General features: G+C 49.3%; 1 protein-coding gene across 1 annotated transcript in view; it reads left to right on the forward strand.

Moving 5' to 3' along the window:
- Ufl1 (UFM1 specific ligase 1) overlaps positions 1 to 15,532 on the forward strand; it is a 72,653-nt gene that overhangs the window by 21,687 nt on the left and 35,434 nt on the right. Inside the window, exons 8-10 of the mRNA XM_077683523.1 lie at positions 883 to 1,058; positions 6,431 to 6,613; positions 15,311 to 15,446. Coding sequence (XP_077539649.1) covers positions 883 to 1,058; positions 6,431 to 6,613; positions 15,311 to 15,446 — 495 coding nt within the window. The remainder of the gene's footprint in view (positions 1 to 882; positions 1,059 to 6,430; positions 6,614 to 15,310; positions 15,447 to 15,532) is intronic.

Genomic DNA, 15,532 nt, shown 5'->3' on the forward strand with positions numbered 1-15,532 from the left:
TGGCCTCATTGACGTCATTTAGGCCATGCCAGGTGTGCATAATGAGGAGAACTGAAGAGAGCGCAGTTGGTTTTCCGTGTCTTCCACAGTGATTTGCGTGTTCAGCGCTTCACGTGCACGTGTAATATTTGGCACAGGTATTCCTGGCAGTGTAAGCTAAGCGTCACGCAGGTTTACTTGCACTGCTCCAAGAGTGTTGCAGGGTCCCTTTAAGAGGACTTCCCTGGCCTGATAGCAGCGATGCCAGTTTCATCACAAACATCACATTATTGAACTATTGCAGAAAAGATGTGTTTAAAGATGTGAACCGGAGGCGACTCCTCAGCCACTTTCCGGCGATGTCCGTGTCGTTGGAGGAATTTGTGTGCGCGCCTGGCAGCTGCCAACCTAAGCCACCACCAAGAAACATGACCGGGCGATTGTAGTAGGGCCTTTAGTCCTGTTTGGTTGCATAACTTTGAGGCCAACACGCTGATAAGGATGTTGTTAGTGCTGGCCCATATGACGTCATTCCTGCCCGTATTACGTCACAGTAGTGCTAAATTTGGAAATTTTTCAGTGTTTCTCGCATTGTTTAGGGGCTTGGGCTGTTGGTATCTCCTGTTGTTGTTGTCATAATCGTCGTTCGTCTCATGTAGTCACAGTACTAAAGCACTGGGACACTTGTTTACGCCTCGCGCTGGAGTACTTTGAAATGCACACTAAAAAAAAAAAAGAAACGGGACACTCGTTTATGCCTCGCACTAGAGAGCTTCGTGCAACGCCTTGCATGGCTGGAATGAAGTTCCCTCAGACTGAACGAGGTGAGCCACAAGTGGGCTGTCACAGTGGCTGTCTGTGCCCGCTCGTGCTCATAGTGCCTCCCTCTGCCGGATCCCCCAGAGTACGACGCCCTGAGTCGGCTGGGCATCCCGGACCCGAAGGCGTACATCCGCCGGCGCTTCAAGGACGAGCCCCTGGTGTTCCTCAAGACGCTGTGCACAGGCCAGACCCTGTTGGCGCAGGTGGAGGCCGCCATAGACGAGGCCGCTGCCACGGGCTCCTGGGTCGACCTGGCGGTACACTCCCGCAGCTTCGGCTTTGCCCCTTGTGCCACGAGCTCTTGCAGCAGCCAGTGTTGTTCATTTCTGAAGGCCTCCATCATGGCCTTGTGGCAGTCCTTGCTGGTACACTCTGCGCACGTTCCTACATTCGTCGTCTGAAGGGACAAGAGCTTGACGGGGGCAACTGGGTGCATGTGTCGTGAAGGTAACCACGCCGCAGGAAAACAGGGACGAGGGAAGAAGAAACACGTGCGGTCGTACGAGCTGCTGCTTCTTTTGTCCTCGTATGGCAAGGCAGTCGGAAAACATGGGGAACCATGAGGAAAGTGGAAGATCCCAGTCACACTCCTGGGTTCTGCACTCTGTGCTCGGGCACACATTTAATTTGCCATTTTAATATCACTTGATAAACTGTAATAGGAGTGGCTGTTTAATGCTACTGGGTTGTCTAATGAGTGCACAAAACAAAACATGTTTAGTTGCAATTTGTGAGTAAGCATGCTTCCACGTAGTGGAAGCATGCTTAAGCAGGCTGAAGAGGACTACAGTGTTATTCTAGTACACAGACATGGGGCTCTGCATTTTCCCTACGTGAAAGCCCATCTATGGGAACTCCACAGCACTTAGATGGGAATTCTAACAGCAAATTGGAATTCCGCCGCAATACAGTTCAGTGCACTTATAATGGCCACAGATGTAACAAATGCCTGGCTATATTGAACGAACATGGCATGACCATCACAGTATGCGCAAAGGTGCAGCTTGCGTACAGAGAATGACCCAACGTCACTCAACTGCAACAGGTGGTCAGAGCTGCCACTTCGATCGCCTTTCCACATACGGGAACAGTCATTCCGTGGCGATACTTTTTCTCGACAAAACTGATAGCAGCCACCAAAAAAAGCGTGCTGTAAATGAAAATGTAAACGGTAAGACCACGTTGCTGCCATAGGTTTCAGACACCCCTTCCCTCCTCTTCGTCCACGAGGGGGACGTGAGACAGGGGAGACAATAGTCGTGCGCACACCTGCGAAGTGCACGACTCCCCCATGCCTCCTCCTTCCAGCCCAGCTGTGGGAAAAAATGGCACAATGATTTCCACACCAGCCACGCCTGAGTTTAGGCATTCTCTGTCCATGCTCACCCACGTGCTCTTCTCCATTAGGACTTACTGTGAGGGAAGGTAGGCTAGGGAAGTGGGAATAGCAACAAGAATTAAAAAACTCGTGGCCTGATGTGGGACAAGCTTGGCATGCTCCGCACTTTCAGAGTCTTAAGCATGGCACACTGGGTTCTTCCGCTTCGAAGAGGGAAGCCATCGACACGGCAACAAAGGTAACCGTGGCCAACGAGCTTAGCCAGGCAGTGAAAAAGCTGAAACTGCATTCTGGTGGCAGTTTCTGCCTCGAGTGGATTATGACGCCAATGCAAGCAGTACCGCAATCACCTATGTAGCGCAAGCAGAGCCTGACTGGTTCCACCAGTGATAGCAGTTTCAGAGTGTTCGGAGCAGTTAGCTCACCATTGTAGCGGATATTTGATAGCCCCTTCTGAAGCAGCACAAATGACAATGCATGGCACAATTTTCATCCACATTACTTTGTTTAGCCCAGTAGTTCCGTTCTGGCGGCAGCGTGGTAACTTGATTGATTGATTGTAGGGTTTAACGCGCCGACGCAATGCAGGCGATGAGGCGCGCCGTAGTGGAGGGCTCCGGATTAATTTTGACCACCTGGGGATCTTTAACGTGCGCCGAAATCTCGTACACACGGGCGTGTTTGCCTTTCGCCTCCATCAGAAAAGCGGCCTCCGCGGCCGGGTGACAAACCCGCACCCTCGTGCTCAGCAGCACAACGCCTTAGCCACTGAGTCACTGCTAAAGCGGGTGGCAAAGTGGCCACTTGCCTGTGCAGCCAACATGGTTGTGATGTGCACGGCTGCATCGGTGCACCCGCTGTAATAAGCGCACCCCGCGCCTTCACGTGCAGAAAACGGTTACAGTCGAGTCCACCTATAACAATAACCAAGTGCCCAGAATATCCGTCGTCGTGACCGATAATTGTTACAGGTGGGTTGCGAAATAAAAACACGAAACAACAGAGCTAAAAAATTTCATTTGCATGCAAGCAAGGTTGCCCTGCTATTTATTTGCAGAAAAGAAGCCATTGTCGGTCAGCCTTGTTAGCTTCACGCAAAGCTGGCGCACATCTTTTTCAAGAGCATCTGTAAGGGCCTCACCTAGCTGAGCTAAGGGGCCTTGGTGGAAACGAAGTCCCCAAAAGACTGTGTCATGCGCTGGGCCTCTTGTGAAGACGCCCCCCGAGTAGGCTGCGCAACCGCATGCGTCATCAGAGTTGTCACTGTCAGCGCTGTCTGCAGCCCGCATCCGCGCAACGATCGCCTCTTCCGTGAGGTACCCGGGCACTTCCAAAACATAGGCCCTAACGTCCCTTCCGAAGAAAAGCGGAGGTAGTTGAAGAAGCACCCAGTCAAATTCGAAGTGGTGCACCAAGCGAAGGCACGAGCGAGTGCCCCGAGAGGGGGTTTGGAAGGAAACTGCTCCCCTCGCTTCCTCGTAAGTGGTGCAGTCGACTTGCTTTCTGAGGGGTGGAAGGGATGTGAGGCGCTTCACCGTAGTGCATGCCATCAGCGCGGTCTGCGCAGACAGCCGGTGGCATCTCGTATTTTCGGTGCTCACTGCAACCGGACTCAGTCGCTATATGCGATATCGTGGCACTGGAGCATTGTAAGAAGCAGTTTATTTTACCATAAAACACGTAGAAGAGTGGACAGTGCCATAGGTGTCGTCATATTCAGTATATTGTTATAAACGGTATCGTTATAAGTGGGCTCGACTGTACTACGCTTATCAAAAGGTGCAGATATAACGAACTAATTATTAGTGGACTCGACTGTATTTACACCTTCACTGTAAACTACGTAATATTGCTAAAACTAAACGAAATTACGTGGAATCTTAGATTTATCTTGGCGACATCACATGTTTCACGATAGCTTCGGCAAAGCAACAGTGACAGCTGTTTTGTGTGACCACACGCCCTCTATAGACGGCCACATGTGGACAGCGGGCAGCAATTTTGTAATGTCTACAACTTCATTGCGAACTCACAAATTGTGAGAAGTAAAGGAAACTTGGCACAATGATAGAGTCATTCCAGCAGCCAATATCGGTCTAATTTCTTTTAAGATACCTAGATTAGATAGAGAGCTGCAGAGCATGAGAAAGTTGGCTTTGCCACAAGATAAGAAATTCATTGTTAGCGCAACTCTGTCTAGCCATAGACAGCTTTGGTGCAAAACGGCAGTAGCTGTGATGGGACATTTTGACAACGCAGGTGACGCTGACAAAGAATTATCGGACTTAAAAAAACGGAAGGAGGGGAACTACCGCATTTTCGCGCATACAGTTAAACCTCGTTATAACGAGACGGGCTATAACGAAATAATGGATATAATGAGCAAATCGTAATTCCCCTTGAAAGTGCCCATAGAAGCCAATGTATTTAAAACCTCGTTTTAACGAGGTAAAATTTGCCCGTTACGGGATACAACGAACAAATTTCGTCGAGAAATCAAATTTTGAGCTAATTTTACAACAGTGCGCAACGCGGATTTGAGATGGTGCGTGACGCGGCAACTGTATTAGCAGTTCAAAACTCCCGCCACGCGCGCGAAGCTGGATGGCGCGCCGTGCGGACGTTGCGCCCGCGAAGCCATTCCCACCCTCCTCTCGCTGCGCACGGCATGCAGACAATGGGGCCCTTCGATTTAGTCTCGGACTCGCCGCGGGCTCCCCGAGAAGCAGTCCGACGTTCGATTTTCCCATGTATCGCTATGGCTTCGGGGAATCTTCAGACTACCCGCGGACTATCCGCGGTGAGTCCGAGAAGAGCCCCAATCACGATGCACATGGCGCGCGCGGTTGCGTCGCCTTCCTCTCTTTCCTCCTCCCCTGTTCGTATCGCCGACGTCGCTGCGTAGCTGTGCGCGCGTGGGTTTTGGCAGTCTTTATCGTCGTACTGCCCGCGTGATTCCAACAACGCGAGTGCGACAGGCGGGAAGCGAAAGCGAAAGACTATCACGCTTGAACAGAAGACGGCTATGATAAAAGCCATCGCATCGGGCGCGAAGGGAGGTAAGGTGCACTCCGTGGTAAGGTGGCAAGAGACTTTTACGTGTGGATGAGTACGCCGCCCACCATCGGGAGCAACCGAGTCCATCGTCAGCGCTGTTGCACGTGGCGTGAAAGGAAGCGCTAAGGACGGCGTCGGAGGCACTAGATGCGGTGGACGTGCTGCGTCGCAGCTGAGCGAGCCATCGCTCGCATCAGGAAGGTGCATCAACGTCCAATTACGGACTTCGTAGCCAAGTCTGTTTGAAATACGAGTTTTGAACTGCAATAAAGTAGGTTCGTAACTTTTCCTTTTTACCTCCGCAATGTGTTTATTTTACTGACTACCGCACGCGGCAAGATGCTATTTCGCCCGCTTTTTGTTTTAGGATGATTTTAGGTAACTACAATGCATAATATTTGCAGTAAATGTCGGCTACGGCTATAACGAAATATTGGCTATAACGAGCAAATCGCGGCGCCCCTTCAATTTCGTTATAACGAGGTTTAACTGTATAACCCTCCCCTGCATATAATCCGCACCCACACTTTCAGTCGCCGGAAAAGGAAAAAAATCCTCGCGTATTGCCCGCACATTTGGTACAGGAAAGGCTTTACCAAAGCTACTGCTCAAGCAACATATCACATACTCTGTACACAGAAAAAGCATATATTTAGCAAGTGAAGTAGACCGACTGCAAGGTGAAGGTTACAATTCACTAATAAAATTCAGTTGTTAGAGTGTGCTTGTCCTTGTTTTCTCTTCCTTGTCCCTGTATGTTTTGCATAATCGCTGCCATAGATGGCTTAGTCAGTGTTATTGCGTAGGAGATTTATGGCACAACGCGAATTGCCGTGAAGCCTCACTTAAGGAAAACCCCACGTAATATTTGCACCCATACTTTCTCACTAAAATTTTCACATTTTTGGTGCGGGTTATACGTGCGAAAATACAGTATCTGTGTAACACATTAACACGGCTTTCATATTTCCAGCCTTATCCTGCCTCGCTCAACAGCGATTTGAAACAAACTACAGCAGTGTTCTGAACATTTTTGTGAAAAGATCTTTCGGGGCAGTTTTCATATGTAAGTTGTTGAAGTTGAATGCGCTAATGTAGACAAGTGTGTTGCACACTGTACATAGGGTCCCTTAGTAGTTTGGGCAGATATCCTGTGGCCGCCAAGTATTAGCACTGGGCTCGCCCATTCAGCGTAGTTCACGGAGTGTTTCGGGGGGGCCCCTCTGATTGCAGCCGCTGGTGCCGTCGGTGTTCAGCGCGGAGGATGTGTCGAGCGTGGTGCAGTGGGTGCTGAAGTCGCGTCCCCGGTCGAGCCAGTCGGTGCAGGCCCTGCTGGACACCATGGTGGTCAGCGACGCCTTTGTCGACAGCTGCGTCCGCTCCTTCGAGCCCCTGCTCACGGCCAAGGCCGAACTGGTGAGTGGGTGGGCTGCTGCTTTGTAGGACTTCCGACAACCCAGGAGCTGCCTGTGTTTGTTGTACATCAATACGGTTTTTTTGGCTGCCTTTTTCTTCCCCAGTAATTTATTTATTTGTTTGTTTGTTTGTTTATCTATCTATTTATTTATTTAGTTACTTATTTTTTTGTTTGTTTGCTTGTTTGTTTGTTTGTTAGTCAGGATAAGTGCCCACAAGCAGCATCAGTGTGGTGCCCAGAAGAAGCAAAGGACAGGAGCGGAAAGGGAGATGTGTACAATAGAGAAAGAGCATAAAAACTGAAAATAATAACGTCAATGGAACAAACATCTCATGACTGACTTGCACATGATTCTACAACACAGAAGAACGCACTGAGGCGTACACATGTTTAACAGTTCGGATAAAAGTGTTGGGAAAGAAGATTGATAGTCTTGTTTCGTTACTTGTACGAGCAAGATGTACCCTTTTTTTTATGGATGTTGAGAGGCTGCATTACAGGGCAAGCAGGGTGGGTGATATACAGGGATGTTCTTTGTTTTGTTTTGTTTCCCCTGGGCGCAGTGCAGGGGGGAGGGTTATGTGCAGGTACGGGTTATGCGTGCAGAAATGTGGCATGGGCACAGTTTTACCAACAAGGCAATATTTTTGCCGCTTCGCTGCCAGATCATTCCTGCAGAGAAACTGATTGATTGTGGGGTTCAACACGCCCGTGCAACGCAGGAGATGAGGCGCGCCGTAGTGGAGGGCTCTGGATTGATTTTGACCACCTGGGGATCTTTAACGTGCGCCGAAATCTCGTACACACAGGCGTTTTTGCTTCTCACCTCCATCAGACAAGCGGCCGCTGTGGCCGACAATCGAAACCGCGGCTGGTTCCTGCAGAGAAGCAGCCGTCATCCCTTGCTTTGTGATGGGGCATTGGAAGACTTGGAAGTTACTGGCACATAATAAGAGGATACAGAGTGCTAAAAGGACAGAACATGAAATTCAAATGACTAGACAGGTACTGAATTCCCAGCCAGAGCCACTGTACTGTATATACTTGTGTAATTTGTGCACCTTTTTCGCGAGTTTAGGTCTAGACGGTGGGCAAATTACACAGGGATTTTGCAAAAAAAGTCAAAACAACGTGTCAACATTTCTAACACGGAATAAATGAATAAGAGAAAATCCAGTATGACAGCAGTGGTGAATTATACTTATTTATTTACACAGTGCATACTTTTCACCAGTCCAATCCTGTTCTGGTCTAGTCTTAATCGCTGGTCGGTAATTCTAATTCGGAGTCGTTATCGTGGCCACCGTCACTGCCCTTCCAAAGGGCATTTTCCTCGCTTCCATCGTGTGCGTTTGACAGCCAAGTCTTCTTGAAGCTGTGCTACACAATGCTGGGATAGGCCATGTCACACGCTGCCACGATTCACTCACAGACTGTCTCCAACGGCTGTCTCTATCGTCCCTGTGGGAGTGAGCTGCTCTCTCTGCTGGCCATCCACTCAACATGGTCTTTGAACAGTCTGTTGACCGACACATTCAGTTGCCCCAAGACCATTCAGGATAAGGGCTGGGTTCTCCATCATGCTCTCCACAAGATGCTCTTTGAAGCTGTCGAGCACCAACCGCAATGGCAGCTGCAGCAAAACCCCTGGTCTCTTGCCCCAGACGGTGTCAATCCAGTCCTACATCAGCTGCTCGTTCATCCACCCGTTTTCTTGTGTGTGGATGTGAACATGGCCTCCCAGCTTCATTTCGGGCACAGTCTTCCTCTTGAAGATTACGAAGGGTGAGAGTTTGCGGGCAACCGCTGTCACGGCAAGCACCACCGTGCAACGTTGTTTTTCGCGGCCGGTGTTCTGGATGGGCATTGACACAGCTTTCTTGCTGCTCACTGTCGTGTTGGGTCGTCTCGTCCCAGTCTGGGACATGATTAAGTTTCCCGTTTAGTGGCGAAACAACACAATCTTCTCCTCGTAGTCCTGTGGTAACTGCTGGTCTGAGAGACCGCTGGTAGCGTCTCGATGAAGCGCGTCACCCATCCTCTGCTTGCCTTGGATGTCGCAGCAGGGACCCGTTTCTCTTGTGCAATCTTACTTGCCTCAAACTGCAGCATCTCGCACGACACAGCGAGACAGGACAGCCTTGTCTGTAGAACATGCTTCGGCAGCTCTTCTTCCACCCCAGGAAACTTCCCTTGCTTTGGTCCCCGAAAAGCCCTCCTTCCAGGTTCGGTCTCTTCTGCTGTCTTCAATACCACGCGTGCCTCTCGTTCCTGTTGAAGTGCTTTTCGGTGGCACGGTTGCCTTTTTCCTCGGCAAAGTCAATCGCGGTGAGTTTGAATTTCGCCATGTAGGCACCGCAGCCCACCACTGCACAAGCAGAAGGCGATCGACTGTTGGCAAAACGCGAGCACGAAAGGGGGCCTCCGTCTCAGCGTGTACACAGGGGAGGAGAGGCGAGGCTGGGGCGACACCGGGGCGGGTCCCATGCGCCCTCCTCGCACAGCGTCAGTGGAGAAGTGGGTTCCGTGCCAGCCTGGGTGCGTGTTGCACGGGAGGGAAGAGGAAGGAAAGCAGGAGGGCAGTCCCAGCTCCCCATTGAAAGGCTCTCTTGCCTGAGCTCCATCGTGGAGGGTTGGCAAGGAGGAAAGAGCGAAGGGATTGGGCACACACACTGCGCTCCCATGCGCCATGGCTGCGTGCCACTGCACTACCGTTTAAAACGTGCTTGTTTGTGCGTGCGTGCCAATGGGCTGTCTCCTCGGGCAAGACAGGGAGTGGAAAGTATGCGAGGGAAATTTGTTTTCTTTAAACCTGGGTAAAACTTGAGCGTGCACAAATTATGCGGGTAAATATGGTATTTCTTACCCTGGCAAAAAAACTGTAAAGACCCCTCATACAGGGGCGTTTCTCGCACTCTACGAGACCCTTGGATCGCCTCAGCTTGACAGCTAAGGTGCCGGCAGACAGCACTCGAGGGGTGCTGTGGTGGGTGCAGCCCGGACGATGTGGGGACACGGGACACTCACACTGGGGTGCTTGGTGGGGCCTGGGAAGTGGCCCTCACTGTGCGTGTGGTGTGATTTCAGGGCGAGCACTTCAGGAGGAGGAAATGGCGCGCAAGTATTTTGCCCCTTTTATACTACTAAGCCTGGGCTTCACCCCTTCCGTGACTGGAAGTGAGAGACGCGCGAAAAAAGGCCTCGCTTTCCTCCTTGGTTTGGTCTGTAAAGGAGTACTGCAAAGCTTTGTAAACGGGCTTCGAGTTTGTCATCCTCGACGTATGAATGAATGCTGTGGGTGCAGCGCTATTTGTAATAAGGAAAAACCAGACAGGCGGTGCATGCAACCAAACTATTGCATCTCACTTTTGCTCTGGTGATGTACGCAGGAAAGCACAGCAGAAACAGTCTGGTTTGAAATAGTCTGTGATGTTCTTTCGGCAAACACGATGCATGCGTTGCGAGATAAAAGCCTCTGCGTCCGCAATTTCCGCATCTCCTTGGGAACATAGTTGCACTGCTAGGTGGAGCAGTATGGAAAAATTTTTGCGTCGATTTGCATCGCTTACACATAATGCCCCCGTGCCACATGCCTGTGCCATTTGTGCACAAAAAATGACACGAAGTGTTTAAAGGTGTTGTGCCACCAAATTTTAAGTCTGTAAAAAGCCTGCTGTAGGCTTCCTCTGCATGCAACGACCCTCAACACGAAGTGCTGGGTACAGCAAGCGCTTAATATATATTTTAATTCGCTTCTAAAAATTACCTAAATGCTCTTCTGGAAATCGGGACCCATCGCTAGCGCCACTAACCATGACGTCAGTGAATTGCCAGCGCAGCAAAGTTTGTGACGTCATACAACGCTAGCGACTCGAGCGACGTGAACGTGAACTCCAGTTACCACAGTTTGTTTGGTCGCTTGGTCGTATCGACACACTATACCGATACGACGGCGACGACGACGCGACGCCGACGAGTCGTTAAAACATCGGCCAACTGCCGAATTGCCAGACCGCGTTGTCACACCACGCCGACGGCAACACAAACACGTAGGCCGATGGAAAGTCGCCGTAGTGTGACTGACTTGCCGACCGAAGACGCCAACAAAACCGGTCGCCTGACTGGTCGCACGACGCGTCGTCAATCGACCGAGAAGCGAAAACTGCGCCCCGACAACATTCGTGCCGCAATGAACGCGGCTCTATTTTGTTAGTTTCTGGAGGGTAATAAACTCAGTACGTTCCATGAAGCCCATACAACTCAACACTAGCGCTAATGCGATCCGTATTTTGGCGTTCGACGCTTCGGCCGTGCTCTTCGGCGACGCCGCTACCCCGGAATGCGTGTGCGATCGGCTCGCCTGCAGAAAATAGTTTCGTGCAGAAGAAGAGTTACGTAGGGTAATTTGGGTAATAAGAGATCAGTATCGGCAAAGGTTTTTAACGTAAAACGTAAAACCAAAGTACGGCAAGCACTATCCCTTTAGTGCAAAATCGCAGTCGCAGCCGGGCACACTTATTTTTGCGAGCGCTTTCGCAAAATAGCAGAGTTGATGGCGATAAGCTGTTGCGGGGGCTTCGCAAAACCTTGCTGCGCAAGCGCTATTTAAGAAATTTGAGTTTACAAGTCAGGAATTCTGTAAACTAGCTAGTAAACACCGACGTGCGACTCCAATGATGGGCCTCCATCTAGTACACCTGCTATATCGCATTGGCAAGCCGGTTGTTCGGTGGCTCAGTGGTTTCGCGCGTCGCGCCCGCCCGGTCAACGTTGAGAGTTCGATTCGCGGGGAGGGTAACTTTTTTTTTTTTTTTTTGCGTTTTTTTTAGCATTTTTATGGTTTGCATATCCATGGTTTTCATTTGTCTGCATCCGAGGATGCAGACAAAGAATCCGTGTCGGAGCTGTCGCGACTTAACGTGACGAGTCGGCGTGTTTACTTCCGTGGTGAAACACGTATGTGGGGGAGCAGACGCCGCAGTAAAGTCGCAACGTACCGCAGCGCCGCATGGTAGACACGCGTGGCAGAGCGTCCGCGCAACCATAGCCTCCTATATAACCTACTAAAGGAGGCTATGGCGCAACGCTGTGACGTCACTGCTTGAATCGGCGCCCAGAAACCGAAACCGAATCCTGTTCACATGAATCGTGCGATAATAAATTTTTTACTCAGAATATGTGCATGTGAGAGCATGTATCATGCTTTCTAATGAAATATAAAACGTTTGCAACAAAGAATGCACAAGCAACAAATTTGGTGGCACAACACCTTTAAGGCCTTAATTAAGAAACCGAATTACATTATTTGGGCGAGCTGTGCTGCGCACCAAAACACAAAAGCATTAAAGGTGTTAGGCATGATGGTGATAGTGAGTCCCAAATAGAGAAATGCACTCATATTTTACAAGTTTTTAATGTGGAGAGAAACATCTTAGAACGGTTAGGAAGGTTTTTTGTGAAAGAAAACGTTATGAGAAACAGTGTTTTCTAAAAAATGGTGGGAGGCGTTTCTAAAAATGGCTTCAGCAGCTGCCGTCGCCTGCCAGCTGTAGCCAAATCTGGAATAGTCAAAATGCTGACACTCTGCTTTTCACTGCTGTTTTGAACTTCGTCGCCCTCTGAACTTCGCATTAGTCGGCAACCTGAAAAAGAAAAAAAAAAAAAGGCGAAAGGGCCCCTGTGTGTAGCCGGTTGCTGGCAACGAGGAGGGAGCCGAATTTAGACCTCGGTGCCTGTCCAGTGCCCCCTTCCCGCTTCTCTTTCTGCTGTTGGCGAAATTTCTTTGTGGACAAAACACAGGCCTCGGTCTGCTCAGACGCCAGAGATGAAAGCTAGGTCGGCTTCTGTCGAAGTTCTGCTATGTTTGCACGTCAACACTCTGGTGCCGAGAGTTTCGTAGGTTTCATGGGGTGCCTATCGCGTTCAACAATAGGCAGATGTAACTTTCGTTATGGTGGAAAAATGGCTGATCTTAAGTGCTTTCACAAAACAAAAAAAATTTTCCTCTTCAGAACTGGGCACATTTAGCATTGTTATACATGGAATTGTAGTTTTTAGTTAGCCCTTTCAAATGCACAGTGGCACTTTTGTGAGAGGCACTATTATTCAGAGTTTAGTTGTCGAATAAACAGGGAAAAATGGACAAAGAAGCATAAACACAATAGAAATAAACAGTTACACTGAGGCAGAAAATGTTTTTAGGAAATCTGAAGGATACCAGTTGTTCCTATGTTCCTCAGCTATCATTCAATATATACATGAATGCTGTGCACCATGTTCTGGATTTTTGAAGGCCTGTCAATCTAGGGGACTTGACGGCTGTGCCACTTAACGAAGCAGAGAGCAAATGTAAACATTGCAAGTGGAGAAGAAGACATTGGTTCTGCTTTGTGCCTTTGTTCTTGGTAGCAGATCTTGCAATTCCTTCTCTTTTCCATCCAGTAGTTGGTGTCGTACAGGATTCAGGGGCGAAAAGGGGGCGTGTCCTTGTGGCTCAAATGTCTGCTTCATCGCAACTAAAATCTGGTGATCCCACGTCGTTGCTGGAGTTATCACTGCTGTTGGGGGTCAGAAACATCAGCAGCAGCTGCTGCCGAAGTCCTAGCGACAGCCGACAGTGTGAAGGGGACACCACTTCCGCCTTGGGTTCAAATTTCACTCGCAATGCTGGCTGCGCTCTTGAAATGTAAACAAACGAAACTGAAAGTGAGAAAGGAGTTACCAATAAATGTGCCACATGGCGATAGTTGTCTGTGAGGTGCCATTTTGAGTTTTTGCTGGAGCTTTGAAGTCATCGGACCTCCGTGTCCTATGGCCCATCGCACCGTAACGAAGGAGTGAAGGTGGTTTTGAAAACGAACGAGTTGTGTGGGATTCCTTGAATCAAAAATTCATTAGATCAAATGGCACCAGGCTTTTGCGTGTAGCAGCATTAGAACACCAGACCTTATTAATTAAGCACCTAATGTGGGACATGGGTCTCACAACAATTTCTTTTAATTTTTAAGCAAACCCTGAAACTTGTCAGTTTTGCTTCATTTTTCATAATGTTTTCAAATATTCCATTATTCTTTGAGTCAATCAATTAGTTCCCAGAGTAATTAGAGATAATTAGACATTTTTGGAGAAACAATACACTAAACAGTGTTAGCCATAAAACTGTAATTTGCAATATTTTCTAGTACTATGAACCCTGGTGAATGCACTATAAGAAGTGGTTTTTTGATGCATCTTTTGGAACTAATTTTGCAGCTCCTTGAACTTTAGTGTTTGAAAAGGGCATTCAAAACGGTTCCTTGCCACTGGTGCCACCAAGTTTAATCAGCTGTCAAATTAATTCAAAGCACTGCATCAACAAACCATTTCTTATAGTGCATTCACCAGGGTTCATAGTATTAGAAATTAGTGCTTCCTGCAGCATGCTTACAGCTTATCTATCTGTTTGTCTATATTTGCCTTTTTTACTCTATTACCACGCTTCTCATTACAAGACGGGCACAGCTTGTCAAAATACGCGTGCACCCTGCTTGGGTGCCTTTTTGACACGCTTTTTGTCATGCTGTGGGCAAGAATTACCGCAACGCAGCAAAACGAGGCCCGGAACTGGCAGGGCCACATGTCGGTGAAAGAGAACAGTTGACACGTACGGTCCTCCCGTGCGGCTGATGAAGCAGTCCTGACCGGCACATTCGGAAACACGAGTTCTCCACAGCCTTAAACTGTTTTCTAACATCGAAGCTGTTAGGAAATCATTATTTTGCATGTGTGTAGTAAATATTGCCAATAAAATGCCGAGTGCACATGGGCGCGTGCCTCGCGGCGACGGCCCTGCAGTTAAAAAAAAACAAGAAAATGCTGACTGAGCGCTTGCGGTTGCTTGGCTCTTGGCAACCGGCCAGCGTCCCCGTCCCAAGCTTACCCGCTTTTGGACACGATTGCAAAGAAAAAAGAAAAAAAAAAAGAAACCCTCCAACCTTCGCCATAATTGTGGCAACACTTGCCGGGAATGAGAAAGACAGGTCATCGTGTGCACCCCTCCAAGATGATGTCCAATGATTATCACTTCCAGAAAAGGAAGGAAGTTCGTGCTTATAGCAACAGTGATGGGGTAAAGGTCGTTGAGGCAGCAGTGAAGAAGCAGATCGGCTGCAATTGTGGACTTAAACCGTCGTGGTGGTTGGGAAAGTTGCGCACGGCTTCGCTACCTTCGAGTGTTATGCGTTGGTGTGAGCTTCCTGAATTTTTTTTACATGCTGCCAATAGCAAACACAGCAACGTGCAGTCAGCAGAGCGCAAAACTGTAACGGGTTGGAAATGTCGCCTTAAGCAGCGAAGCATCGTGGGAGGGAATGCTCGCACGGCGTCAACAGCGAGGGGAATGGTGAAAGGAGGAGGAAATGTGCCGGGGCGACACTCCGTGGCTTTTGATTTTAAATTGCTCAGCTAATGCTCATCGCTCTGACAAAATTTCTGAAGGGGATGGCTACTAATACATTGCTTTATTTGGTTATATGTACATCCACATACCGGTGGAGGGTACTTCAGGACCCCTTTAATATCTCCATTTTTTATGCAGAGTTTGTAGCACATTTGGTATCATTGTCATTGAGACGAAGCAGTCTTTCTAGTGAACCAAGATCGTACATTGCCCTTGTGGCCCGCTTAACGGTGGATTCCGGCCGTGTCCTCCCCCCCAGGACTCCCAGAAGGGGGTGGTGTTCCTGGAGGCCGGGCCACCGCCTCCACAGTCCCACCGGCCGGCCGCTGCTCCGCCGCCGCCACCGGCCGAGGAGAGGCAGGACAAGAAGGACGAGAGGCGCAAGAAGGCCGCAGGCAAGTGCCTGAAACTGTGCATCACTGGAAACGGGAGGGTGGGGGAGTAAGTGGGTGCATTCTAGGAGAATACATAGACAGCACAA

Source organism: Haemaphysalis longicornis, unplaced genomic scaffold (genome assembly GCF_048455015.1).
Source record: "Haemaphysalis longicornis isolate Haplotype H1 unplaced genomic scaffold, Haemaphysalis longicornis Haplotype H1 scaffold_9, whole genome shotgun sequence".
Classification (NCBI taxonomy): Eukaryota; Metazoa; Arthropoda; class Arachnida; order Ixodida; family Ixodidae; genus Haemaphysalis; species Haemaphysalis longicornis.